Source organism: Onychostoma macrolepis, chromosome 06, assembly GCF_012432095.1.
Source record: "Onychostoma macrolepis isolate SWU-2019 chromosome 06, ASM1243209v1, whole genome shotgun sequence".
NCBI lineage: Eukaryota > Metazoa > Chordata > Actinopteri > Cypriniformes > Cyprinidae > Onychostoma > Onychostoma macrolepis.
Genome location: NC_081160.1, coordinates 14,842,049 through 14,864,969, shown reverse-complemented (window position 1 = coordinate 14,864,969; position 22,921 = coordinate 14,842,049). Strand labels below are relative to the sequence as shown.

Below are 22,921 nucleotides of genomic sequence, written 5' to 3'. Positions count from 1 at the left end.
GGAGTAAAACGTGTTTGAGCATGGCTAGGTGACGTCACGTTGAAGGAGCTATTCACGGAAAACAGTCTGTTCCTCCGCACGAGACTCACGATGAGCCTTTGTTAGACAAAGAACGTCAAATGGTCTGTGGATGTAAATCATTTTACATAATCTTTTAATAATGAGTTGAACATATACGTCCGTGTACTGACCAAGTCACTGTTTCATTACAGTTGCTGCCAGAAATTTCAAGGAAAACAGGCAAAACCAAGCACTGGTCCATGTCGCCCCCCTGGTGGTCAAAGTTTTGTATGAGAAATTGCTGTTTTCAAATAGTGTAAAATACACAGATCGACAAGAATGAATGAATAATAAGTAAATTAAGTTTTACATATTTAAAACAAAATTTTGAGGTTATGATATAAATTATTATTATTATTATTTTATTACTGCAATAATAATAATAATAATAATAATTATTATTATTAAATTACTCGAATTTTTAATTTTGAAATACATTTTTATCATTATTTTAAATAATACTGTGTATTTGTGTGTGAAAATCACGTCGAAGTGGTAATAATCCCCTCTTGCATCTGGATGCAACTGGACAAAGAGAGTCGCATCCAGATCATTTTCACTTTTAATTATATAGTGTGAATGATTTGAAACTTTAGTGTTGTTTTCTGTTTGTTATTGAGGAATGAATGCAATTATTGGTTACTGATATACTGTTTTTGATTAGATGTATAAGGATTCCTGAGCTTTCTTTGGTTTTTATGCTTTATTGTTTTGTTTAATTTTCTAGTTGCTTAAGTTTATTTCGGGTTAGGATCTCCAAATTGAGTGAAGAATTAGTTAAAGGGGAAATAACCCTAGACCCACGTCCTACGGAGTTAATTTGCTATATGTCCAGTTTGGTCGGAGCAACTCTATATCTGCAGTTCTCCCAGCAATTTGAGTAAACCTGTTGGATCTTTTAGCTCAATTATGTGAAGGTGCCCATGTTTTTGTTAATTAAAAAGTTTTACATAAATATTAAAATATGTTTAACATCATGTAGGCTACATTTACATTACATTTATAGGCCTATTAAAAAGATTGCATTATCAAATTGACTGCTTACACTGTTGGATGAGAACAAAACTTGAACTAACTTGTTGCATATGTCTTCTTTTAAGTTTTTTTTTTGCGTGTGTGTGTGCTTAATCATCTTTTAAAAATGTGATGAATTTTGCAATATTGACATTTATTAAACTGAAATTAATAAACATTAAACTCACTCGAGTTGAGTAATAATATTGTCTCATGTAGAGCTGCTTATAGCTAAACTGAACTCATTTCATAATTAATGAACTATACACATTTAAACTGAACTGAACTAAATGGAACTGAACACTGAACTGACTTTAAAGCAGACTTTACATTTGATGACATTTGCATCATTGTTATATGCCCCGTGGCTCAAAAGGGACGCAACAAAAACAGGGACACACAAGAAAGCCAAAGTAGAACACATTTATTAACAAAATCAAACTACAACAAAAAGAAGAAGAACAATGTTGAATGTAGCAGTCTGGAATCAGTAATGTAAAGTGAAATGCATGCATGAAGGTGTAATGTAGTGTAGCAATGTTGGATGTACAAAATAAACAAACTTAAAGGAAAACAAACAGAAATCGAGTCCAATGTGCAGCTCTCCCGTGCTTGCTTCTTTTAAAAGGCTCAAAAGGAAGTCAACAACAGGTGTCCTCAGAGAACAATCACTTTGGAGGGCAGAGCCAAACCCCACATATGACACAATCATTGATTATATTATTTGCATCTTTATTAGGCTACTTTGAAGCTATTTTGAAACAATCTGTATTGCATATAATTATTACACACTATTATAACTAAAAATGTTATGTGCCAATTTTCTGTTTTTAAGTCATATGTGACCCTGGACCACAAAACCAGTCATAAGTAGCACAGGTATATTTGTAGCAATAGCCAATGATACATTCTATGGGTCAAAATTATATTTTTTTCTTTTATGCCAAAAATAATTAGGATATTAAGTAAAGATCATGTTCCATGAAGATATTTAGTAAATTTCCTACTGTAAATAGATCAAAACTTAATTTTTGATTATATGCATTGCTAAGAAATTCATTTGGACAGATTTAAAGGTGACTTTCTCATTATTTTGATTTTCAGATTTTCAAATAGTTGTATCTCGGCCAAATATTGTCCTATCCTAACAAACCATACATCAATGGAAAGCTTTTTATTCAGCTTTTAAATGTATGAATCTCAATTTGTTTTAATAGACTGGTTATGATTGAAAATTATGACTGGTTTTGTGGTCCAGGGTCACATACAGCATACTGTAAGTAATTTACACAAGAGTCAGAAATCGCTGCAAATTTTTAGCCACTATCCAGCATCAAACTGACTAACAATAATAATAACACTAATTAATTAGTAATAATACTATATAATTTACAGTAAATCATTAATTTAGTTAATATGCCTAGAGATAAAAAATGTAATAAAATACAGATGGAGTGATCCATTTGTGTTCTGATTAACTGGACTACATGAACCAAAACTCAAACAACTGAGAGTTATGTCCACAAGGTGTCGCTCTATGCTTTATTTATTTCATGCTCTCGAGACTAACACCTGAGATTCAGCGTTTACGGTGAATTCTGCAAACACATGCACGCAAACACAGTAAAAGATATCTGAACTATTTGTTCTAGAAATATTTCTATTGATGTTTATCAAAGAGCTACAGAGAACGCCCGTTTTTTATTCAGCTAAAGAGTTTGACTAATTTAAGCACTGCATTGAGTGACTTAATGAATTCAGAATGTACATAACACTAATACTATCATAATACAAACACATTTACAAGACTCCCTGCGCGCGCACTCTCTCTCTCTCTCTCATTCACATGCACGTGGAGTCTAAGCCACTGTCCAGTGACGTACAGCTAGATGACTCATTGCCCATCAGAAAAAAATGAGACATCGTCTCCTCTGACCGATGCTCCAACCTCACACAACGTAAGCGTCTCCTTCAGTCACACCAAACCCTCAAACCTATCTCATGCCATTTCTGACAGGACTCTTGTGTAAATACCAAAACAAGTGGTGTGTAATGTGAATTTTAACACGGGCTTTCATAGTCACAAAGACCACCCAGTTGTTTCAAAACCTAATAAGCTTGAACCTTTGCTCTAGACAACTTTTTAGATTTAACAACCTTTAAAGATGTCGAAAAAGCCATAGTTTGGAATACAGCAGGGAGTGAATCACATAATGGCATTACCCTGTCACCCAGGCAGAAGTGTGAAGAATAGTTTCCTTAATTAATGCACAGAGACTAATGAGCCAGGAGGTTAGAGCCCAGTAGACAGGCCAGTTTTCTGATTCTCCTCTGTGAGATAATTACTCAGTTGGGCTTGAAAATGAATATGAATATTGCTGTGGTTACACAGAGCTGTCAATGCAGTGCAGTTGCACTTACTGTAAACTAACTGAAGCATTCAAGTGCAGTTAACCACAGCCTCAGTGTCATGGAAACAATCTCAAAAAATTAAAAGTGTTAGACATGATGCAAGGGGTGGGAGTTGTGGCGGTCTGTCGTTTGCTTTTCGGGGGCCAGGATGGCCATTGGCAGTCATCTTCAGTTGAACATGGTTCATAATTGTGTATAGCTATAAAAAATATATATTTGGCAGCTTTTGAATAAGCTCACAGTGCTGCGTGACTTGTAACATCAATTTCCTGAACTGGTTTTAAACGTTAATGTTAATAAGTAATGTTCTCACACCCTTCAATTTCCTGTGATCAGTGAAACCTGTGGGTGAGTCATCATCAGACTCTGCAATGCACCACAATAACCTATACTGAGGGAGGGTGGAGACTGACAGAAGCTTCCCATGAGAGCTTTGATTCAAAAACAGACACAAACTAAGATCAGACATAGACCCAGATGGTGTTGACTGAATACCGGGCACTTTTAGTGTGTTTTTGTTTGTTTTCTTGTTTGTTCTATGAAATTGCCCAGAGCAGGTTGGAAGCTTAACCTGAAATCAAAGAGGAGTTTATCTCACTCTCTTCTATCTATTTGTACATGATAACACTATTGAGTAATCAGATCATCACTGCAACTGGTTGCTTTACTGTTATACATGACAGAGAAAGAAAGTGGCAGTCTGACGAGGAATGAGGTACTAATTTTTCCATGATGCCAGTTTCACAGTTTCCATGTGAAATTCATCAAGGGACTCTCTAAGTTACAATGAATGCAAAAAATTAGTAAAATATCTAAATAATAATCTAAACATTGCTCAAACAAGTTACATTTATGTGATTATCAATATTGCAAAAGATATTCAGACTAATTTTTAGAGAAAAATATATCTTGTTTTGTTGAAAAATATCCTGTTAAATATTAAAATAAGATATATTTTATATTCCTATTTTAAGCATAAATTTAGAGAGGTTTCTGAAAAATCTCAAAAAAGAAAAATCTCAATATTTCTCTGAATCTCTGCTTCAAAATCTTGCTTCTCAAGCAAATATATCTTATTTTAACATTTAACTGATATTCTTCTAGAAAGCAAGACATTATTTATTTATTTATTGTAGTGCAATACTTTATGTGGATGAATAGAAGAATTAAAATAAAATAAGTTATTTAGGCAATTACAATACATTGCACATGTTAAATATGACATCTATATTCAAAATATGAAGTATGAATAAATGCTCAGACTACCATGGCAAACTTCTTGTCGCATTGTCATACAAAACAACTGTATGTCTCAGACCCAGGTCTTCTGTATTCTAGTACAGTATTGAATATGCATATATATTTTGTGTAATCAGGATAGCATGTGCATGTCATTCTGGTATACAAAATGTGAGGATGATAACCAGTGAGATGGATTAGTGTCTGACACCCTGAATCTAAATGAATGGATTATCACACTGGCCATGTGCACTTGGACTCTGGGGTTCCTCATTGGCAGGCAGCACCCTATAAATAAATAAATTGGAAGGATTCATTTATTTGCAGCATAAATCACCTTTATCATGGTGAATCTAAGGTTTGTTTTAGCCCTGAGTACAGGAGCTTGAGATATGGTACTTTGTTGAAATGCTCAGAACAAATCTCTGAACAGCTGAAGTTTAATAGAAACTCTTTTATTTAAACATATTCATAGATATTTTACAGATTAGCCACTGTCCTACATCACTAAGGAAATCTGGAGAGTACATCTGACTGGTCCAGGTGGGTTTGTATAGAACTGTGAATAGAATATCAAGTGATTTAAAATGAGATTTCACAAACAGCATAAGTGAATAAGACTGACGGACGTGCTGGGGTCATTAATTAGGGAGACAGACACTCTTGATATTAGCATGCATATTTCATGGAATAGAGGGACTGGATTTATTGGAATGTAGCCTGTCCTGTGCAAAGATCAGAGATAAATGTGTGCCATTCTAAAACAAGAGATGAAGCCATCTAGTAAACTATATGCACATCATTTTCAGTGTGCAAAGCATAATCGACATGTTGTTCTCTTTTCATAATTAAAATATAAATATCATAATCAATGTCTGATCTAAGAAGACAATCAATTGGACAATCTAAAAGGTAGACAGTTTATAGATTGATGATTTGAAACAATCTGTATTTTACAGTAATACATTACAGAGAGTATATGCTTTTTAGCTTAGAACAATGATTTGCATGTCATTGTTTTTCCTCAAGCAACTGATAGTAATATAAGCATAAATTATTTTTGTGGTAAAAAAATATAATAGAGACAAAACAGCTCAAAAAAAAAAAAAAAAGAACATAAAAAAACAGTACCATGGCAGCTCAATATTCACTCAAACCATTCAATATACCATTCAAAAGTTTGGGGTCAAGATTTTTGATGTTTTTGAAGAAGTCTATTATGCTCACCAAGGCTACATGAATTTTTATCAGCCATTACTCCATTGTGTCACATGATCCTTAAAGGGACAGTTCACCCAAAAATGAAAATGCGCATGCGTCGTGAGACTCTCCAAAATGGCACTAGGGTGACATGGAGGAGAAGAATTGTTGAGTTAAGTTATTATTTTAGTTTTTTGCGCACAAAAACTATTCTCATAGCTTCATAAAATCATGGTTGAACCACTGATGTCACATGGACTATTTTTTCAATGTTCTTAGTACCTTTCTGGACATTGAACGTGGTAGGATCCTTGCTGTCCATGCAGGGTCAGAAAACTCTGATTTCATCAAAAATATCTTAATTTGTGTTCCGAAGAAGAACGAAGGTCTTACGGGTTTGGAACGACATGAGGGTGAGTAATGACATAATTTACATTTTTAGGTGAGCTATCCCTTTAAGAAATCTTTCTAATATGCCAATAAATAATTCTTATTTTTATCAAAGTTGAAAACAGAATCCCCCAGGATTCTTCGATTAGATTTTTTAAAATACAAACTTCAAAAGAACAACATTTATTTTAAATTCATTTTTGCCTATTTTGCTTTTTAAGTCTTTACAGATTAATTTGATGCATAAAACATTTTTTTAAATTCTACTGACCCCAAACGTTAGAATGGTAGTGTAAATATGTAAATAAATAAATACAAACATATACATTCAGACATAAAGGTCCATATATATTCATCAATAGCATAAAGAAATTACAAGTCAAATGTATCTTGTTTTAAAATTAAAGTTAAAATTTGAACCCTGGAAATGCTAAGACTAACTGTGCTACTATAATTCAGTGACAATGTTTTAATGTCAATCGGCTTATTCATCATTTATCATTAATGCATCAACTTATATTGTGATTTAGCAAATCACATAAATACTGTATCATTATAAATAACCAATCATGTTGGTAGCTGTCATTTCAATAGACTGTATAAAGACACCTGAGACAATACAGTAGCTTCTACAGACAACTAAATAGCTACATAAATTTGCTCCACCAGTTTCGTCGACAGTGTAGCATTGCGAGACACGTAACCCAGTGCTGAAAATAACTCTTGAATCTGGACTACATCAATGTCTAACCAAAGAAAAAGCAAAAGAGAGATGAGAGTGATATGAAAGAACTCATCAGAGTGTAACCTGAGTGTTTTATCCTTTCATAAAGGAGCCAACATCAGTGGAAACAGTTTCTCTAATTGTAGCTGCAGTGTTCTATTATATAGTAATTCACGTCATACCCAGCTTTTATGTTTTACATCTAGTCAGCAGCTACTAAAGCAGGGTTCCTCAAATCTTTCCCTGGAGGGCCAATCTGCTGCAAAGTTTAGCTCCAACCCTGATCAAACTCACCTACCTATCATTTTCTAATGATCTTGAAGACACTGATTAACATGCTCAGGTGTGTTTGATTAGGGTTAGAGCTAAACTCTGCAGGAAAGTGGATCTCGTGGGCCAGATTTGAGGATCCCTGTTAAAGGCAGCAGATGTTTTCCAGATGACATTTAAAGGAAAATCCCTTTGGGTTACAGTTGCACTGGAAATGGTTATCTGTTGTTTATGGAACAACTGTAATGACAACCAGTGTTGTTATTGTTAACTAAAACTAAAACGATAATACAACTATTATAAATCTGAATTAAATTAAAAAAAAATTTTTTTAGATGAAAAACTAGAAATGTTGAAATGGCAGCTAAATAAAAAAAAAAAAAAAAAAAAAAAAACTAAAACTAAATAAAGAAATTTATTTTAAAAACTGACAAATGGCAGAACAAAAATACTAAAAATAAACTGAAACTAAAACTATGGAAAGTAAAAAAAAAAAAAAAAAAAAAAAAATATATATATAATTAAAAATATTAATAAAAACTATAATAGTAGAAATAACCCTTAAATGATATCAAAACACTGATGACAAAACACACTCAGTTTTTTAATTTATATAAATCTCATATCTCATTTATATAAAGATGTTTTTAGGTTTAGGTTTAGGTGATAGGTTTTTCCCCCTTAAAATTGTATGTTTCCGTAAAATTTCCCATGAGATCAGGTTGATTTTAGGTGCAATTTTGTCCAGAGACTTTACATACAAAGGGAAAACATGAAGAAATCTCACAATTCAGTATATAATAATACCCCAATGGCACATTTGATCATATTCATATGTAAACTAAAAAGTACAAGATACAAGCAAATGGAAATTTTCAAGTTCTGCAAACAAAATCAGCTCATTTCATGTTTGAGAAACATACCCTTCAGAGTAATGAGCAGATGTGAGCAGTCCACTCAGAAGAGACAGACTGCAGTCAGGTAATTAACGTATGAGCGACAGGAATGACCTTTAACTAGCGATAAATACTCACTAAGACTAGAGTCAACAGGGGTTTCCACTCACAATGCTCACCGCTGAGGGCTGTGGGCCGCAGCAGTCTAACATACTAATTAAAAGGCTCCTTACCACAATGCCTCATGATGCTTAATACCATAATTAAACCTGCAACATAAAATGAATAAACCGATAAGCATAATTGCATTCAGGGTCAAAGCTGATTAGTTGAATTATTGATAAATTTTAGTAGAGTCCTGCACTTATGCAAACAAAATCCAAAATGTTTAGTATTATTCATAGGTTCACCTAGCCACAATGGCATGTTGATCTTTTCCATTATCATCTACAGATACACTCTATAAATGTGTGAATTGACTCCTGATTAACAACATTTTTAGCTACTAAAAGCGACTAAAGACTAATTGTCCAATGCGCTGGTTGCTATGGAGCCTTGCCTCCACAGAGAAGAGCCCTTGAAATTGTTGAAAGCACTTCACCAGAGAACATAAACAACATGCTTTGGCACTGTGAGACATGCTGGACTTCAAGCTGTGGAAAGGACAGGCTCCTGGTGTGTGGCTCTATTAGATGATGTTCACCCGAATGAAATGTTCTTCATTTATTTAATTTTTTTCGTGCAAGCGCCTGTGCTCCTGTGAATATATTTGCTGAGAAAACTGTTATATTGTCAATTATGGAAATTGTTGTAATACAATAAAATAACTAAATTAGCTTAATTGTTCAACCAGTGGCGCAAACATCTCATTAGCCACTGTACATGGACTAAGACCAACCCAGGCTCATTGGAAAATGCACTGCAGTTTCCAGCAGAAATATAAAGCAGTAAAACACTGAAACCATTTATTCCTTTTTACACAAATTATGATTAAGGGGGCAGATTATTGATTAATAAAGTCTTGCGCAAGGTTCCTTGAACAATACTGTGTAAACTAATACATTTTGATGTTTGAATCATATAATCAACTTCATATGTATGGCCTTTCTGGCATAGTAAACTTGCTCATTAGCTCACCTGGTACAGCATTGCATTGGCAATGTGGAGCACTTGGGTACGAGTCCTGTGAAACACAATCACAATAAATGATTTCAAAGACTTATAGAAGCGAGCTAAAATTGCATTGTTTCTTCAGTGTTTTTATCTCATGTTTGCTTTTTGTTAATACTATTGGAATAGGGTAGGGTTTAGTGTAGGTGGTACGTTATTTTTCACATTTTAATGCCACTCACCGACATTTAATTTCCAAACTGCCACCATAAGTATTAAAACCAGCATAATAAAACATTGCCAGATTCACGTTCATCTGTTTTGGATAATAAGGAATGTCCAGTTAGCACCACTCACTGGAACATTTGACTTTCAATGTGTTCTGAAACAATGCAAGAAGCAACATAATGTTATTTCGCATAAATGTTGCCACAAGCACACATTTCCAATGAGCCTGGCTTGGCTAAGACACAACAGTCTAAATGGAACCTCTACTAAAACTTGAGCATTTATGGATGATGAAGTCACAGGCACTGCAGTGCTGTAGCAATGTCTCATGAGGGAAAAGATAAGGGTAGGGAATGACAGCAAACCAGCTGAGCTGCTGACAGCAGGACCCTTGAGAGGGTACAACATTTTCTCTGTAATACAATGAAACAGGATTTTTCAAAGAAAAAATGAGAGTTAGGTAGAAAGCAAGCAAATGGGTGTGGAAAAATAAGAAAAAAAATATATAAGAGTGACGCATAAACTGCTATTCCTTAACAGACAACTTCATAGCTTTGTCTTTCAGAAACCTCTAGTGTTGGTTCACATTTGAGTCTCCTGGTGTCATTAAAAGGTCATCCTTATCCAAGGCTCCATAATTGCATTGTGTTCCTGGCTGACACTGCCGAAAGTGCGTCTTTTACATTATAGAGCAGGTGAATCCACAGCACTCTTTCAGCAAAGTGAGGCCTGTCTTGGTTACAAATGGAGTAGAGTTCTGCTGGGCTCTGGGCAGACTTCTCCCACTGCGAGCAACACCTACACAGAAGTGTTTCATAGACAAAGAGTTGTTTTATACACAAAGATGTAATTACTTGCAGTAAACCATTTTAACTGAGTTTAACAAGGTAACAAGAACATTTTCCCGCCATAGATCTATCTAATATTTAGAAACATTCTCTATTAGTTTAAGCAGGAGTTTTTAAGAATGTAATATTTTATATATATATATATATATATATATATATATATATATCCAGGGTGCAATTTTCAGGGGGGGGTGGGGTTTTCCCCCCTTCTGGTCTATGTATCCCTGCCTCTGCTGAATTATTTTTAACCCCAGTGGGAAAACAATATCCGCCGGGTGATGCTACTCCACCAACCACCAACAGAGCATATACCAAATACCAAAAAAAAATTGTTATTTAACATTTATATTGTTTTAAATATCAGAAAGTAAAATATTGCAACATGACAATACAAACAATAATAAAATCAGAAATGGACTTTAACTGTCAAGCACTCCTGCTTAATAGAGACCATCTGGTTTACGTGATCCTGGTTCACGCGCCTTAATCCATGCAGGGCTTTTCAGAAAGTCAGCACGCGAGTCTGTTTCAGAGTGACAGTATAAGATTACACAAAGTTTTTGCTCAAAACTCACTCTACTTTGACCTTGTCACGATCTCTAGCTGGTGTGCCCATGAGCTCCAGTAGAGGTCACCCCATCCTGTACCCTTTACCACTCAACCCGGACATTTCCCATAATCCTCTGCCTGTACACATCATCAATCACCTGTCTTTCAACAGATCTCATCATCAGTTCACAGCTGTCTCACATTAGAAGGAATTTAAAAGTAGCACACACTCTCTGACTTTGCTGGTGATTGAATGTTAGCCTCCTGTTGTCTTGCCTTCCATGTTTCCTGGTTTCCTGATTATCGTGTTTTGATCCTGGACTATTTCCTTGCTTTTGATCGTTTGCTGCCTGCCCTGACCATCGCTTGTTTATCTGGATTACTCTTTTGCCATGTCTCTGCTGTTACTCTTTGCTGTTTCTTGACCCTGCCTGTTTTAACCATGCTCTATTTTAATAAAGCCTGCAAATGGATCCACTCCATTGTCATGCCTCCTACATTACAGACCTAATACAGACATTGTATATAATAAACTGATGCATAAACGTATTATGAGACAGAACGCAAAAGTTTACCATCACCATAATGTTGGAATTATGATCACGCAATACTGACTGATGGATCAGCAGAGAATTGTCTTTCTGCGAATCATTGAGAAATTAAGGTTCTATTCTATTTAAAGAAAATAAGTAAATGTGTGAATACATAATTTGCGCACTTTTGGAGTAAAAGTTTGTATGTTGTGAAACAAAGCACTGATCAAAAGTAAATGGAAGCAAACACAATTGATTATGTACAGGTTCGTGTCTCGATATTCTATTCAAAATATCATTAACTCCCGACTGAATTTGCATTCCTAGTATTTCTATAGTATTAACCAAGAATTATCATAAATATTGGTCATATATCAAAGGGATCTATTCTCAAGGTCAAATCAGAATATTTATTGTAAAAATGTTTTTGTAACAGCTGCCAAAATAATCTCTATATTTAAAGCTTCACTGTGATTTGTGATATAATTTCAAGGCGGAAAATAAATAAAAATTGCAACATTTTTGATAATTGCAAAATTAGTGTTAAGGCTGGAATATACTACATAACTTTTAAAATCTATAGCTGAAAACTGGACATATGATACACTAAACACAAGAAATGTTGTTGCTAGAAGATGCGTGACAAATGAAAACAACATGTGTTCTCAAAATATCAAACATGTTTGATTTACCCTGACTGGACAGAATCGGAGTCTGAAGCTAAAAAATATGAGACTGTAACCATCATACACTATGCAATTTTCTATGAAATCTTTCAACTCAAATCTGCAGACTAGCTCTAAATTTTGGCAACTAGTGTCAGCTTGTCCAGACTGTAAATTGGGGCAAAATTCTGAGCAAAAATCATGTACTGTATTACAGTACAGCCTTTAGAGTTAGTTAGGGTTGTGTGAGGGCCTAAACCATTTGAAACATAGCCAGTGACTAATGTTTACAAAATATCCCACCTTATTTGTATTCAATTCACCTTATATGCAATAAAGAACTTTCATATTTCAACTGCATGACCAATAAAATTATACACATTACTTTGGTTCTACCAACCATAAAAGAATGACTTACTCTTGGTTTTTGGTAGTTTGGACTTAAGGAATTCAGCCATCTCTTTGTCCTCCTCCCGTTCCCTGTACAGCAGAAGTAACTATGGTGATTAAGAGGCAATGCATTATGGGAAGACTGACTGTATAATTTGCTATTTATGCATGGCCTTCATGTCTTTCAGTTAGCTCAAGGTTTTTGTGTTATTGCTGGGAAATGTAATCTGAAAGTATAATTTGCGTTCATGTATCATGCATTTCTCTTTATTCATTTGTTTGTTGTATTCTGCTGGCTTTACAAAAGACTTCTGCTCAGTAAAAGTGAATGCTTTGCAACATCTCACATGACTTCCATTCCAGAACTGGCTGGAAATGGAACTACACTGTGATGTGCACCACATGTTTAACACCAGCTGGACTAAAAATACATCCAGTTTTTCCTCAGCTGATAATTATTAACGTGGAGCTCCAATATAGTAATTACTCCTTTGCACTGATTATACAAATGCACTAAAACTGAAAGAATTTTGGGGGTTAAATGCATTTACATTATGTTAATATAATTACATTGTTATACACAAGGCAAAACATCAATAAATAAACACTGGATTCAAAGTCTAGATTCAATCGCAAAACTGTGCAGATGCCACAAGCACTGAGCAGACTTTTCCTGAATTCAATTCCTGAAATTGCTGAGACAGAATGTGGCAGCATGGCTTTATTACAAATAACATCCTATTACTTCTGTACTTAGAGGGTGAGTAATGTTTTTTTTCCCCTCAGGCCTTAGACATAATTCTGTCTGCCCCAGAATTGAGCTCAGACAGAGATTTAATAAAGGGTGCAAATGAATAGTGTGTCAGCCTCCTTCATTTCCTAGCATGCTAAAATCGGCTTACCTGAGACGCTCAAACTCCACGTCATCTACTAAGAAGTCTCTGGCCTCCACTAATTTATGAATCTGTTTCAGAAGCTCTTCCTCCTTCTGTTTGTCTTCATTAGACTTGTCATTATCTAAAAATGGATTTTTATACTTTACGAACAACAGCTTTCATTGTCATACTTGCTAAGACTAGGCCACTTCTTAGACATTAACAGAAAAACACAAGTGTTTATCAAAATAATTTCTGCAAAGCAAAGTTGGACTTAATATATTGGCTTTATTAGTAGTGCATGTTGTGCTACTTTTAAAAAAACTGTAAAAGCAATTTAATAATCTCTAATGTTTTTATCAGTAACCTCAGTAAAGGTACAGTATAAGGAACTTTAACAGCTGTACTGTAACAACATTAAGAGCTAAAACAGTATTTCTTGAATTTACTGTTATTTATTCCAGAGGCTTTCCCAGATCTCACCTGGGATAGACAAAAGCTTTTGAAGCTCTTTCTTCAGTCTTGTAATTTCTTTACATAACTGGATATCATCCATCCTGCAAAACAAAAGGACAGGCAAATATGATAACACCACACTGTTCTAAAGCATGCAGAAGCATTTTACAGTCTTCACTGCAAAAAATTCTGCTTCATGAGTGAAAAAGTGAAAGTGAAAGTGACGTGACATACAGCCAAGTATGATGACCCATACTCATAATTTGTGCTCTGCATTTAACCCATCCAAAGTGTGCACACACAACAGTGAACACACACACACATACACCCGGAGCAGTGGGCAGCCATTCATGCTGCGGCCCCCGGGGAGCAGTTGGGGGTTCGGTGCCTTGCTCAAGGGCACCTCAGTCATGGTATTGAGGGTGGAGAGAGAGCACTGTATATTCACTCTCCCACCTACAATTCCTGCCGGCCTGAGACTCGAACTCACAACCTTTGGATTACAAGTCTGACTCTCTAACCATTAGGTTCCCCACGACTTCCCCAGCAACATTATGTGCAACATTACTGAACCAATTAAAATATGTTATACCAACAAAACTAAATGTACGTATCAGATAAAAACAGCTTTTTAAAATAATAGTTGCAGGGTCACGTTTTACAGTGTTGAGCATGCAAAAAGCTTCACAGTGTGACTCAGTGTTTACTTTGCAATATACGGAATGGAATACCAGCTAAAACTGGCTGAATATGGCACTCTGAACATTGTATACTGTCTAATTCATTTAATATTAATTAAAACAGTAATTAATTAAAACTTTATCCTACCATAAACATCTCAAACAGTCATTTTCTACACTTGTAACTTGTACAAAATTTTATGAAAGCATCCAGTTTACATTTTGTTCTCAAATTTTGTGCAAAAGCATTGCATTTTGGGATGCAGTATTCCATGTTGTAAGCTCTGTTGTTTACTGTTCATTTTGACAGTTGCAGTAGGTCACCCATGCATACAGAAAATTTGCGTATTATGCAGTTTGCCTTCTATATACTGCAGTGGCAATGAGAGTCTGAACACTGCCCATGCATCCTGATCTTATTAGTATTCGTAGGTATTTGTTTGTAGTTTACACATACATTTTTGGCTCCTTTGAGTCCCTAACCGCACTCTAAATTATCATCAATACAAAATCAGATCTATACAAGTCAGCAAAATGTATTTAATAATGACAAGTTTTTTTAGTTTCAATATAGATAAGTGTTGAACATCTGGATAGCTGCTACACAGTGACAATTTGGATGCAAATAGATATTTTTATATGGCAATTAAATGTAATGTAAGCAAAAATTGAAAAAATCTCAGTGTTTAAATTATGATATATTTGTCTTTTTTGCTGTCTAAACGCAAGCAAAGGCGCTGTCAATATGTTTGCTCTGTATTTGATGCTTCAATGTATATGCAAACAAAAACAAGTGATAATGTACTCATGTACCAACGTTTCTAATGATATCATTGGTTATTAGATTAAATTAAATTATTTGAACCACTTAAATCATGATATTCAAAGAATTACACATGGCAGCTTTTTAACTCACTGATAACCTGCAAATGTTACCTTACAGCAATTTAGTTTTTGTGGTATAAATTCATATTTTTGACTTTAATAAAACCAGTTAATTAAAATGTTACCATTTTTGCATGCTAATCGTGTCAGATAGCAGTATTTAGAGTGCATTCAGTCCCTGAATTGTTAACCAAATACACAGTTTAATGATGAAGCTGCACCATTGGATTTCTCTCTGTATCTCTCCGGTTCAGTTGAGACAGACTGTGGAGGCTGAGCACCAATCAAACACTTGGGAAGAAATGCCCCACTGATTTTGTGATAGGCAAAGCTCTTCCCCAAACGAATGTGAGGGGAAACCAATATCCATGCATTAGACACTCTGGCAGCATCAAAAGCAAAGCATTAACATCTTAATGAGTGGCAGCTGGCTGATTGTAGCTCTTGGTAATGGGAACAGGAAGGACAGATGACTGCAGATGTGATGGTGATGAGAAGGATCTCAGATAAATTTTATGAACCGCTCAAGGCTTGTGGGTTTGGCTGTTGACTGTCAATTATAATTGACAAAATTGGTTATTACATTCATATAGTAGTGTGTTTATCTGGAATGTGAAAATTAAATGAAAGAAAACACTTCTGTTAATTTAAAAACATTAATGACATGGATACACTTTGAACTCATTTAGAAGTGTCTGACATAACCAAAACATAAATATTAATATGTAAGGGATAATTTACAGTCAGCAGGTTATCATTGCTAAATAAACCCAGAAAGGGTGATTAGGACCCACCTATTGCATTGCTACCTACAAAATAAATACATAAATAGACTGTGAATAATTGATTTGAGTTTAACTTATTTTTATCACATGCAAAGAAAAAGACTGTAGAGTGATTCATGAAAGTAAATGCAAACATTATGAATTTCTGACACTCTCAAAAAAATATCACAGGCTATCTGTGGTCGCAAGACCATGACAACGGCAGTCTTTTAACCTCTCTCACATCTGTATACATAGGAACACCGATTAAGAAGCTACGATCACAGAAATCACCACGATTGTTTCACGATGCCAATCTTTCATCTGGGACAGATGAAAATCGTGCAGTGTGTCTCGGGCTTCAGACAACATAAATGCATATAGTCATTGTACTTGGTGTGAACAAGTCTTAAAGGTGCTGTATGTCATTTTTTGACTGTACTCATATAAAAATACCATAATATGCTAAGTTCACATATTGTTTCCCCAAAAAAACAATGCTACAGCCAGTTATTCTACTTTGAAATGGGCATTCTGTGTCTGAATGTCTCTTTTTGTTTTGGTCTGTGTGATTCTAGCCACTGCCAATTTATCCAATATTATTTTGACACACCAGGTTACCAGTTAATGGAAAACACAGCATTGTAGCCATAGAAACCAGTTAACAAACTGGGTCAGAGACTGCAGATTCTCCCCAACCTAAAAAGCCTCAGCATCCATCTAAAAATTTCTGTTACCAGAAGCAAATTAAAACGCAGACAAATGAACTTGTTAATCGTGTTAGGCTTGTCGTCTTCCATTGCCAATTGCGCTCTTTTCTGTTGCTTGTCATCAATCTGGCAACACTCATGAGTGTCTAGTCCAGGGGTGTCAAACTCTGTTCCTGGAGGGCCGCAGCCCTGCAGAGTTTTGTTCCAACCCTGATCCAACACACAAACCATCTAGTTTTCAAATAAGCCTGAATTAATTAATTAGCTGGATCAGGTGTTTAATTAGGGTTGCATCTAAACTCTGCAGGGCTCCGTCCCTCCAGGAACTGAGTTTGACACCCCTGGTCTAGTCTGAGGAGGAGGGGGCGAGGAAAACAACTCTCTTCAGTATTTTGAATTTGGACTGCTGTGCAGTTGTCAGTATTACATACTGCCTCTGTAGTCATTATTCAAAAATATTTGACCACAGAATGCTAAGACTGGCCAATCAGAATGAAGTACTGTATTCAAAAGAGTTGTGTAATATGTATAAATACAGTGTGGTCTTGGACATTTAGAAATATGTAATTCAAATATGCTATTCAGGTTTAAAATTTCTACCTGAAAAAAATAAATGAATAAATAAAACTAATCAAATAAGCAAATCTGTGGCACTGACTGTGTGAATTCCTTTGTTTAATAGGTCAGATTTCCTTGCACCCATAGAAGATTCTCTTTGAAACATTCACAAATCATGATAGATACAGTAACATGGATCACCGAGTTTTGCACAAAGCTGTATGCAGTAGTTGTCAACCAGGGGACCGCATCCATCCATCCATTCTCAAAACAACTTGTCAAGGAAGCCACAGGATGACATGACATTTTCACTAGTTGTCAGTCACAGACATTTAGGTCCCATGGTATATATCAGGGGCATTTCCGAGGAAGCAAGGGAAGGCAGTGCCTCCTCAAAATATTGGATGAGAAAAAATGAAAACAATGCCAATATTACAAAACATAACATTAAAAAGTGTAGAAATAATTTTTCTAAAGAAACACTGTGTAACAGTGACACCAGCAGGTAAATTTACAGCAGGAGTCCACGTCTCTCTTGCCTCCCCTAAGCCCACTGAATTTTAAAGGGGGGTCCTATTATGCTTTTTCACTTTTTGAATTTTAGTCAGTGTGTAGTGTGCATGTTTGGGCATAAAAAAAGATCTACAAAGTTACAAATCTCAAAGTCCACTCCAAAGGGAGATATTTCGTTTTTAAAAAATCCTTTTTCAAGAACTACAACAAACGGCTAGTTTGGATTACAGCTTTGTTTTCTGGTGTTAGTGAAGTCACAAAGCGGTCCATTAGAATATCATTAAAATAAATCCCGCCTACTGAAATTCGAATGGTTGGGGGGTGTGGAGGGGCTAGGTAGTGGTTAGAACGCTTGGTTGAGACGACGACGAAGAAGTGCTGCTGTAGCGTCAGGTTTTCGCAAGTTACAATTATGAAAAAGTTTTTATAAATTGCTGACAGTACAATACTGGGCAGTGATGTAATCTGCAGAATTTACACTTCAATTATGAAACTACAGTGTTTCACATACATTGATTTATTTGTGGCGCCCTCCACAATATCAAAACTGACTGCAAATAGATTTTTCAAAAGCTTTGACTTCGTTGGATAAACATGAGCACTGCATGTTTCAAAATCAAAACCTGGTAGATACAGTGTTTTTATATCACTGTATTTCTGAAGGAAACCGACTGTCTTCAGAAAATTTTGTATGTCATTTTTATTTCATCTTGAATAAATAAATAAATAACAATAAAGCAGCGTTTGTGAGTGGAGCGCTGCTTTGTGTACAGCCGTTACCGGTGAAACCTTGATCTCTACCACTCCAACAGCGCCTCCCGCTGAGAATGAATTTGCATATATGCCACAAATCATGATTTAGCCAAAAACAACAACAATAACATTACCACTCTAATATGTCTTGCATTATCGTGCGTGCAAAGGTTCTACGCGATCCTCTTGTTCAATATTCTCGGGGTCTGAATCCGGCTCAAATTGATGCTTTGATCCGGAACTTGGCAGTACCTGTTTTTTTACAGTCTATGGGCAGTGCTGAAACACCGTCTTAAGCTGTTCGCCAATCACAACGCACTGGGACAGCTAACCAATCACAACACATTTCATTTTCTGAAGGCGGGCCATCATCAAATCCATAACTAATCGAGCCGTTTGTGCCAGGCTAGGGAGAAAGGTATTGTAATAATGTATATTATGTGAAAAATATTGCGATTTTTGAACCACCAAGCATGAGAGCATGTTCTTGTACATCCCCAAAACAAAATCAAAACTTAGCAAAAGAGCATAATAGGGCCCCTTTAACAGACATGGGGTCTGAGTGACCCCCTAAAGCATGTGAGTTTGAATAATTGAGAATGAATGGGGGAAAGTCACATGAGCGGAGGCAATCCCTCCATCACAGAATGATTGGATATGACTGGTAATATTCGCCTGTGATTGGTTCATGCGATAAATCCCACCCCTTGTGTTTGTGCGCGTTCTGTGTTAGTCAATCAGTCTGAATGAACAATATAATGCCATTAATGGGAAGACGAAGAAAGTAAACAACTCACACACTAGATACACACTAGATATAACTGTTTTGTTATGTAAAAAATAATACTTAAAATGGCATAAAACATGATCTGTGGGTTTTAGTGAGTAATTAGCTTGGTGAAATTTAAAGTAAATCTTCATGTCTGTGACCAATATTTAACAAGCTTTGATGAATGTTGATCTGAAAAATTCAAAATGAGCTAAAAGTTAACTATTCAAAAGAATAGCTGAACATAATTTCACAAATAATAATATTGTTTAAATTGTTACTTTTGTTGGAATAAATGTAAAATGCTTAAAAACACTAACTTGATGAGATTCATACTTTTCGTTTTTCTGATAGAGAAACCAAGAAAATGTGACTGGGACATGAATTTATATTGATTAAAAAATAAATAAATAAATCTGAACATTTCAGAACACCACCATACACAACTGGTATATATCATAAATATTTACATGTGAAAATCAGTTTACTTACATGTATCTTAGCTCAGATTCCCTCCTGATCAAAATGTCTCTGATCCGTTCAATCTTATAGAGTTCCCCCTCTATGTCCCCCACTGTGATAGTAGAGTCTGCCATTGAGACCACATCTGCCTCTGAAAACACAGAAAACAAGAAGATCTGGACTGAAGCCACACTGATCAAGACCACAAAGAGCTGAATACAGCTCAGATTGCCTTCTATAGAAAATATCAAATTTAATGCAACGTTCTCTCTCTCAAGATTAGCAGATTAACATTTCAAGATGCACCAGTCTGCTGAAATCAATTCACCATCATTACACCTCCTTCCTGTAGCAAATTTAAAAATAGCTAAACAACCACTGAGCCTCTTTACATATCACGATTAAAGGAAGTGTAAACGAAACCTCTACAATTCCTTCAGGTCTATCGTTGCTCGTTACTACCTTCTTCCTGTTCTTGAAGAGGTTCTCAAAACCTCTTCAGTGACTTCCTCCGTATTCCTCCAGTACCAATAAATCAAAGCTTTAGCAGCGGCAGAAAATTGCAGCATGTCCAGGTTACCCGCCTCGGCTGTCAGACAACAAATTATTACTTGCAAGGGTTTAGGAGGCCTAGCATAACTCTTCCCCTGATCCTACAATTGGTTATGTCACTGCTGATGTCTCCAGTGGCATTGTGCACTGTCTCTTTCTCATGAGTGGCATGGTAACCGTTATGCTAGGCTGAGGCTAATACGTTCTGTCAGCTTTACTCGGCTGAGTGGTCACTCAGTCTATGAGATGGGGAAATAAGACAATATTCAGAGAAAAGATTTCATTCGTACAAAGCCTTTTGTAGTTTCAAACAATATAATGTGTCTTCATTTGTTATTTAATAACATTAACAAACCACTGTACTGACTAATTAATCGAACAATATTCGGTCATTTGGAGCTTTTTTTTTTTTTTTTGCATTTGATATGAAATACTTTTGGGAAGTTGAATAATTCCGTGCTGTGACATGCCATATGTATTCTAAAATTTTATCATCAATTCAGTTGTCCCACCATTTAACAATTTTAAATAAAAATTGGTGACCAGCACCTAAAAAAACATACTTTCCTTTATACTTTCATATATAGTTAACCTAAATTTAAAACTAATATTGATCTTAAATAAGTGTTTATTGACAACGGGAATTATATACGTTGCGATTAGCAGAAAAAAACAAAAACAAACATATTGTTCAGTGTTATTTTAGTTATTTTTATATACTATTTTAGTATTTATGAATATTTTTAAATTAGCTTTTATTTTTATATATAATTTAAGTAATTTTGTAATGTTCTTTATCTTTTTTTTTTTGTTGTTTTATATATCTATTTAACTTTTAAATGTATTTTTATTTCATTTTTAGTAAACAATAACAACAGGATGCTTGACCCCCTATTTTTTCCTATTGCAGTAGAATAGTTTAATCTAAATTCTTATTCTGTAGACTTTTTTTTTTAAACAGATTAATAAGATTTTTTTGGATTCCTAAATTATCTAAAAGACAGAAATGGGAACAACATGCTAAAAATGTCTTCCTCTCTGATGTTAGATTTATGAATTTGAACTAAGATGACACTAGAACATTTAAATCAAATATTCTTGTGAAAAGAGCTGTTCAAAAATCAGTGCCAAGAGGCAAGTTGCTCCTTCATGTTAAGGTTAACAACTCAGCATTGAGGCTTTTTATGTCAGGTTAGGCATTCATAAAGGAAAATCCTTCAAATGTGCTCGACTGAGTAAGAAAGCAGTAGAATTAATGTGGTACAGTACAGTGCATATAAGAACTCAAGAAGTGCTGCAAAAGGAATTTCTTGGTTAGACATGCAATAAAAACAAGTCAAAGAATAAAAGAAAAAAAAACATTTAAATAAAATTTGTGATGTGTCACGCAGGGACTTCCAGGAATGTCCTTTTAATTACTTTTCACCATAAATTACATGGAAACTCATAGTTCTTACTTCCAAAAACCCTAAATTTGATAGTGTTTTACAGTAAAATTATGTAAAATACAGTACAATTTTTCACGTGGTAACAGTTAACACACTGACAGGTTTTTACTGTAGCATTTTTTACAGTCTTTTTCTGTGAAAAAAAAATATTATTATTAATTATACAGTTGCTGTATTTTTAATTGTACAGTTGACAATGAAGCCCTGGAATTGATTTGAATGGACCACATTTGCTTTACCCTGATGATCTCCATAAGTTTATTTTGCAAAACTTTATTAAAAAGGTTCAGTAACCGAGCTTCTGAAAGCAGCAGAAGGTGCTGTGCTGCGAGAGCAGAGGGGTGCACACATTTTAGCAAATGTAAAAAACCAGTATGACACTGTAAACTCAACAAGAGCTCTGGAAAAGGCATGTTCTTCTATCCCGAATCTCCTTTCCATTTCAAAGTCACCACAGCATGCAGTCTACACAAAACATATCTCCATGAGCATTTAAGTATTATGAGACTCAGCTGTTTTCAGATCTCAGCATAACACTTTCCAACCTGAATTCATTGTTTACAACAGCAGAAGTTCCACCTGTGGCATTCAATCTGCACAAACCTCAATGGAGAAGAGAATGCAAGTGTGTGATAGTCTACTATACCTTTCACCAATACGTTTTGACAGGTTTTGATACAGAAACAGGTGTAGGGATACCTGTTTGGTCCACATCTGTTTTCCATTTCGTGCATTCCAGGGATCCATACTGACAGGATGCTCTGCGCTTTTCATCCATCACTGAAGCCTAATCTTACACGAATGTCCTGACTTAGTTGAGAAAGGCAAAGCAAGAGAGCTCGCTAAAATAATGCGGCGGATCAAGCGGTTCTCGTTGCTGAGGAAAATAGCGACGGCTGTGGATAACTAGACATCATTACGTTACACCGCTATTCCTGACTCCTTGACGACATCTTGTGGTCATCAAA

General features: G+C 35.3%; 1 protein-coding gene across 1 annotated transcript; it reads right to left on the bottom strand.

Annotated features, from left to right (window-relative positions):
• Positions 1-7,890: 7,890 nt before the first annotated feature.
• pik3r6a (phosphoinositide-3-kinase, regulatory subunit 6a) lies at positions 7,891-22,834 on the bottom strand. Its single transcript, XM_058778367.1, has 6 exons — positions 22,653-22,834; positions 19,984-20,104; positions 13,887-13,960; positions 13,431-13,545; positions 12,557-12,618; positions 7,891-10,341 (listed from the first exon to the last, which is right to left on the bottom strand). Exons 1-6 carry the CDS (start codon positions 22,729-22,731, stop codon positions 10,223-10,225), a joined length of 570 nt encoding a protein of 189 aa, XP_058634350.1. The 5' UTR covers positions 22,732-22,834; the 3' UTR covers positions 7,891-10,222.
• Between the last annotated feature and the right edge of the window lie 87 nt (positions 22,835-22,921).

Excerpts from the sequence above, each read along its gene's own strand:
- pik3r6a (XM_058778367.1), bottom strand. The coding sequence starts at position 22,731 with ATGGATGAAAAGCGCAGAGCATCCTGTCAGTATGGATCCCTGGAATGC. Across the intron at positions 20,105-22,652 it reads AACAGATGTGGACCAAACAG|AGGCAGATGTGGTCTCAATG; the intron begins GTATCCCTACAC and ends CTGTGTTTTCAG. Across the intron at positions 13,961-19,983 it reads GAATCTGAGCTAAGATACAT|GATGGATGATATCCAGTTAT; the intron begins GTAAGTAAACTG and ends TTTGTTTTGCAG.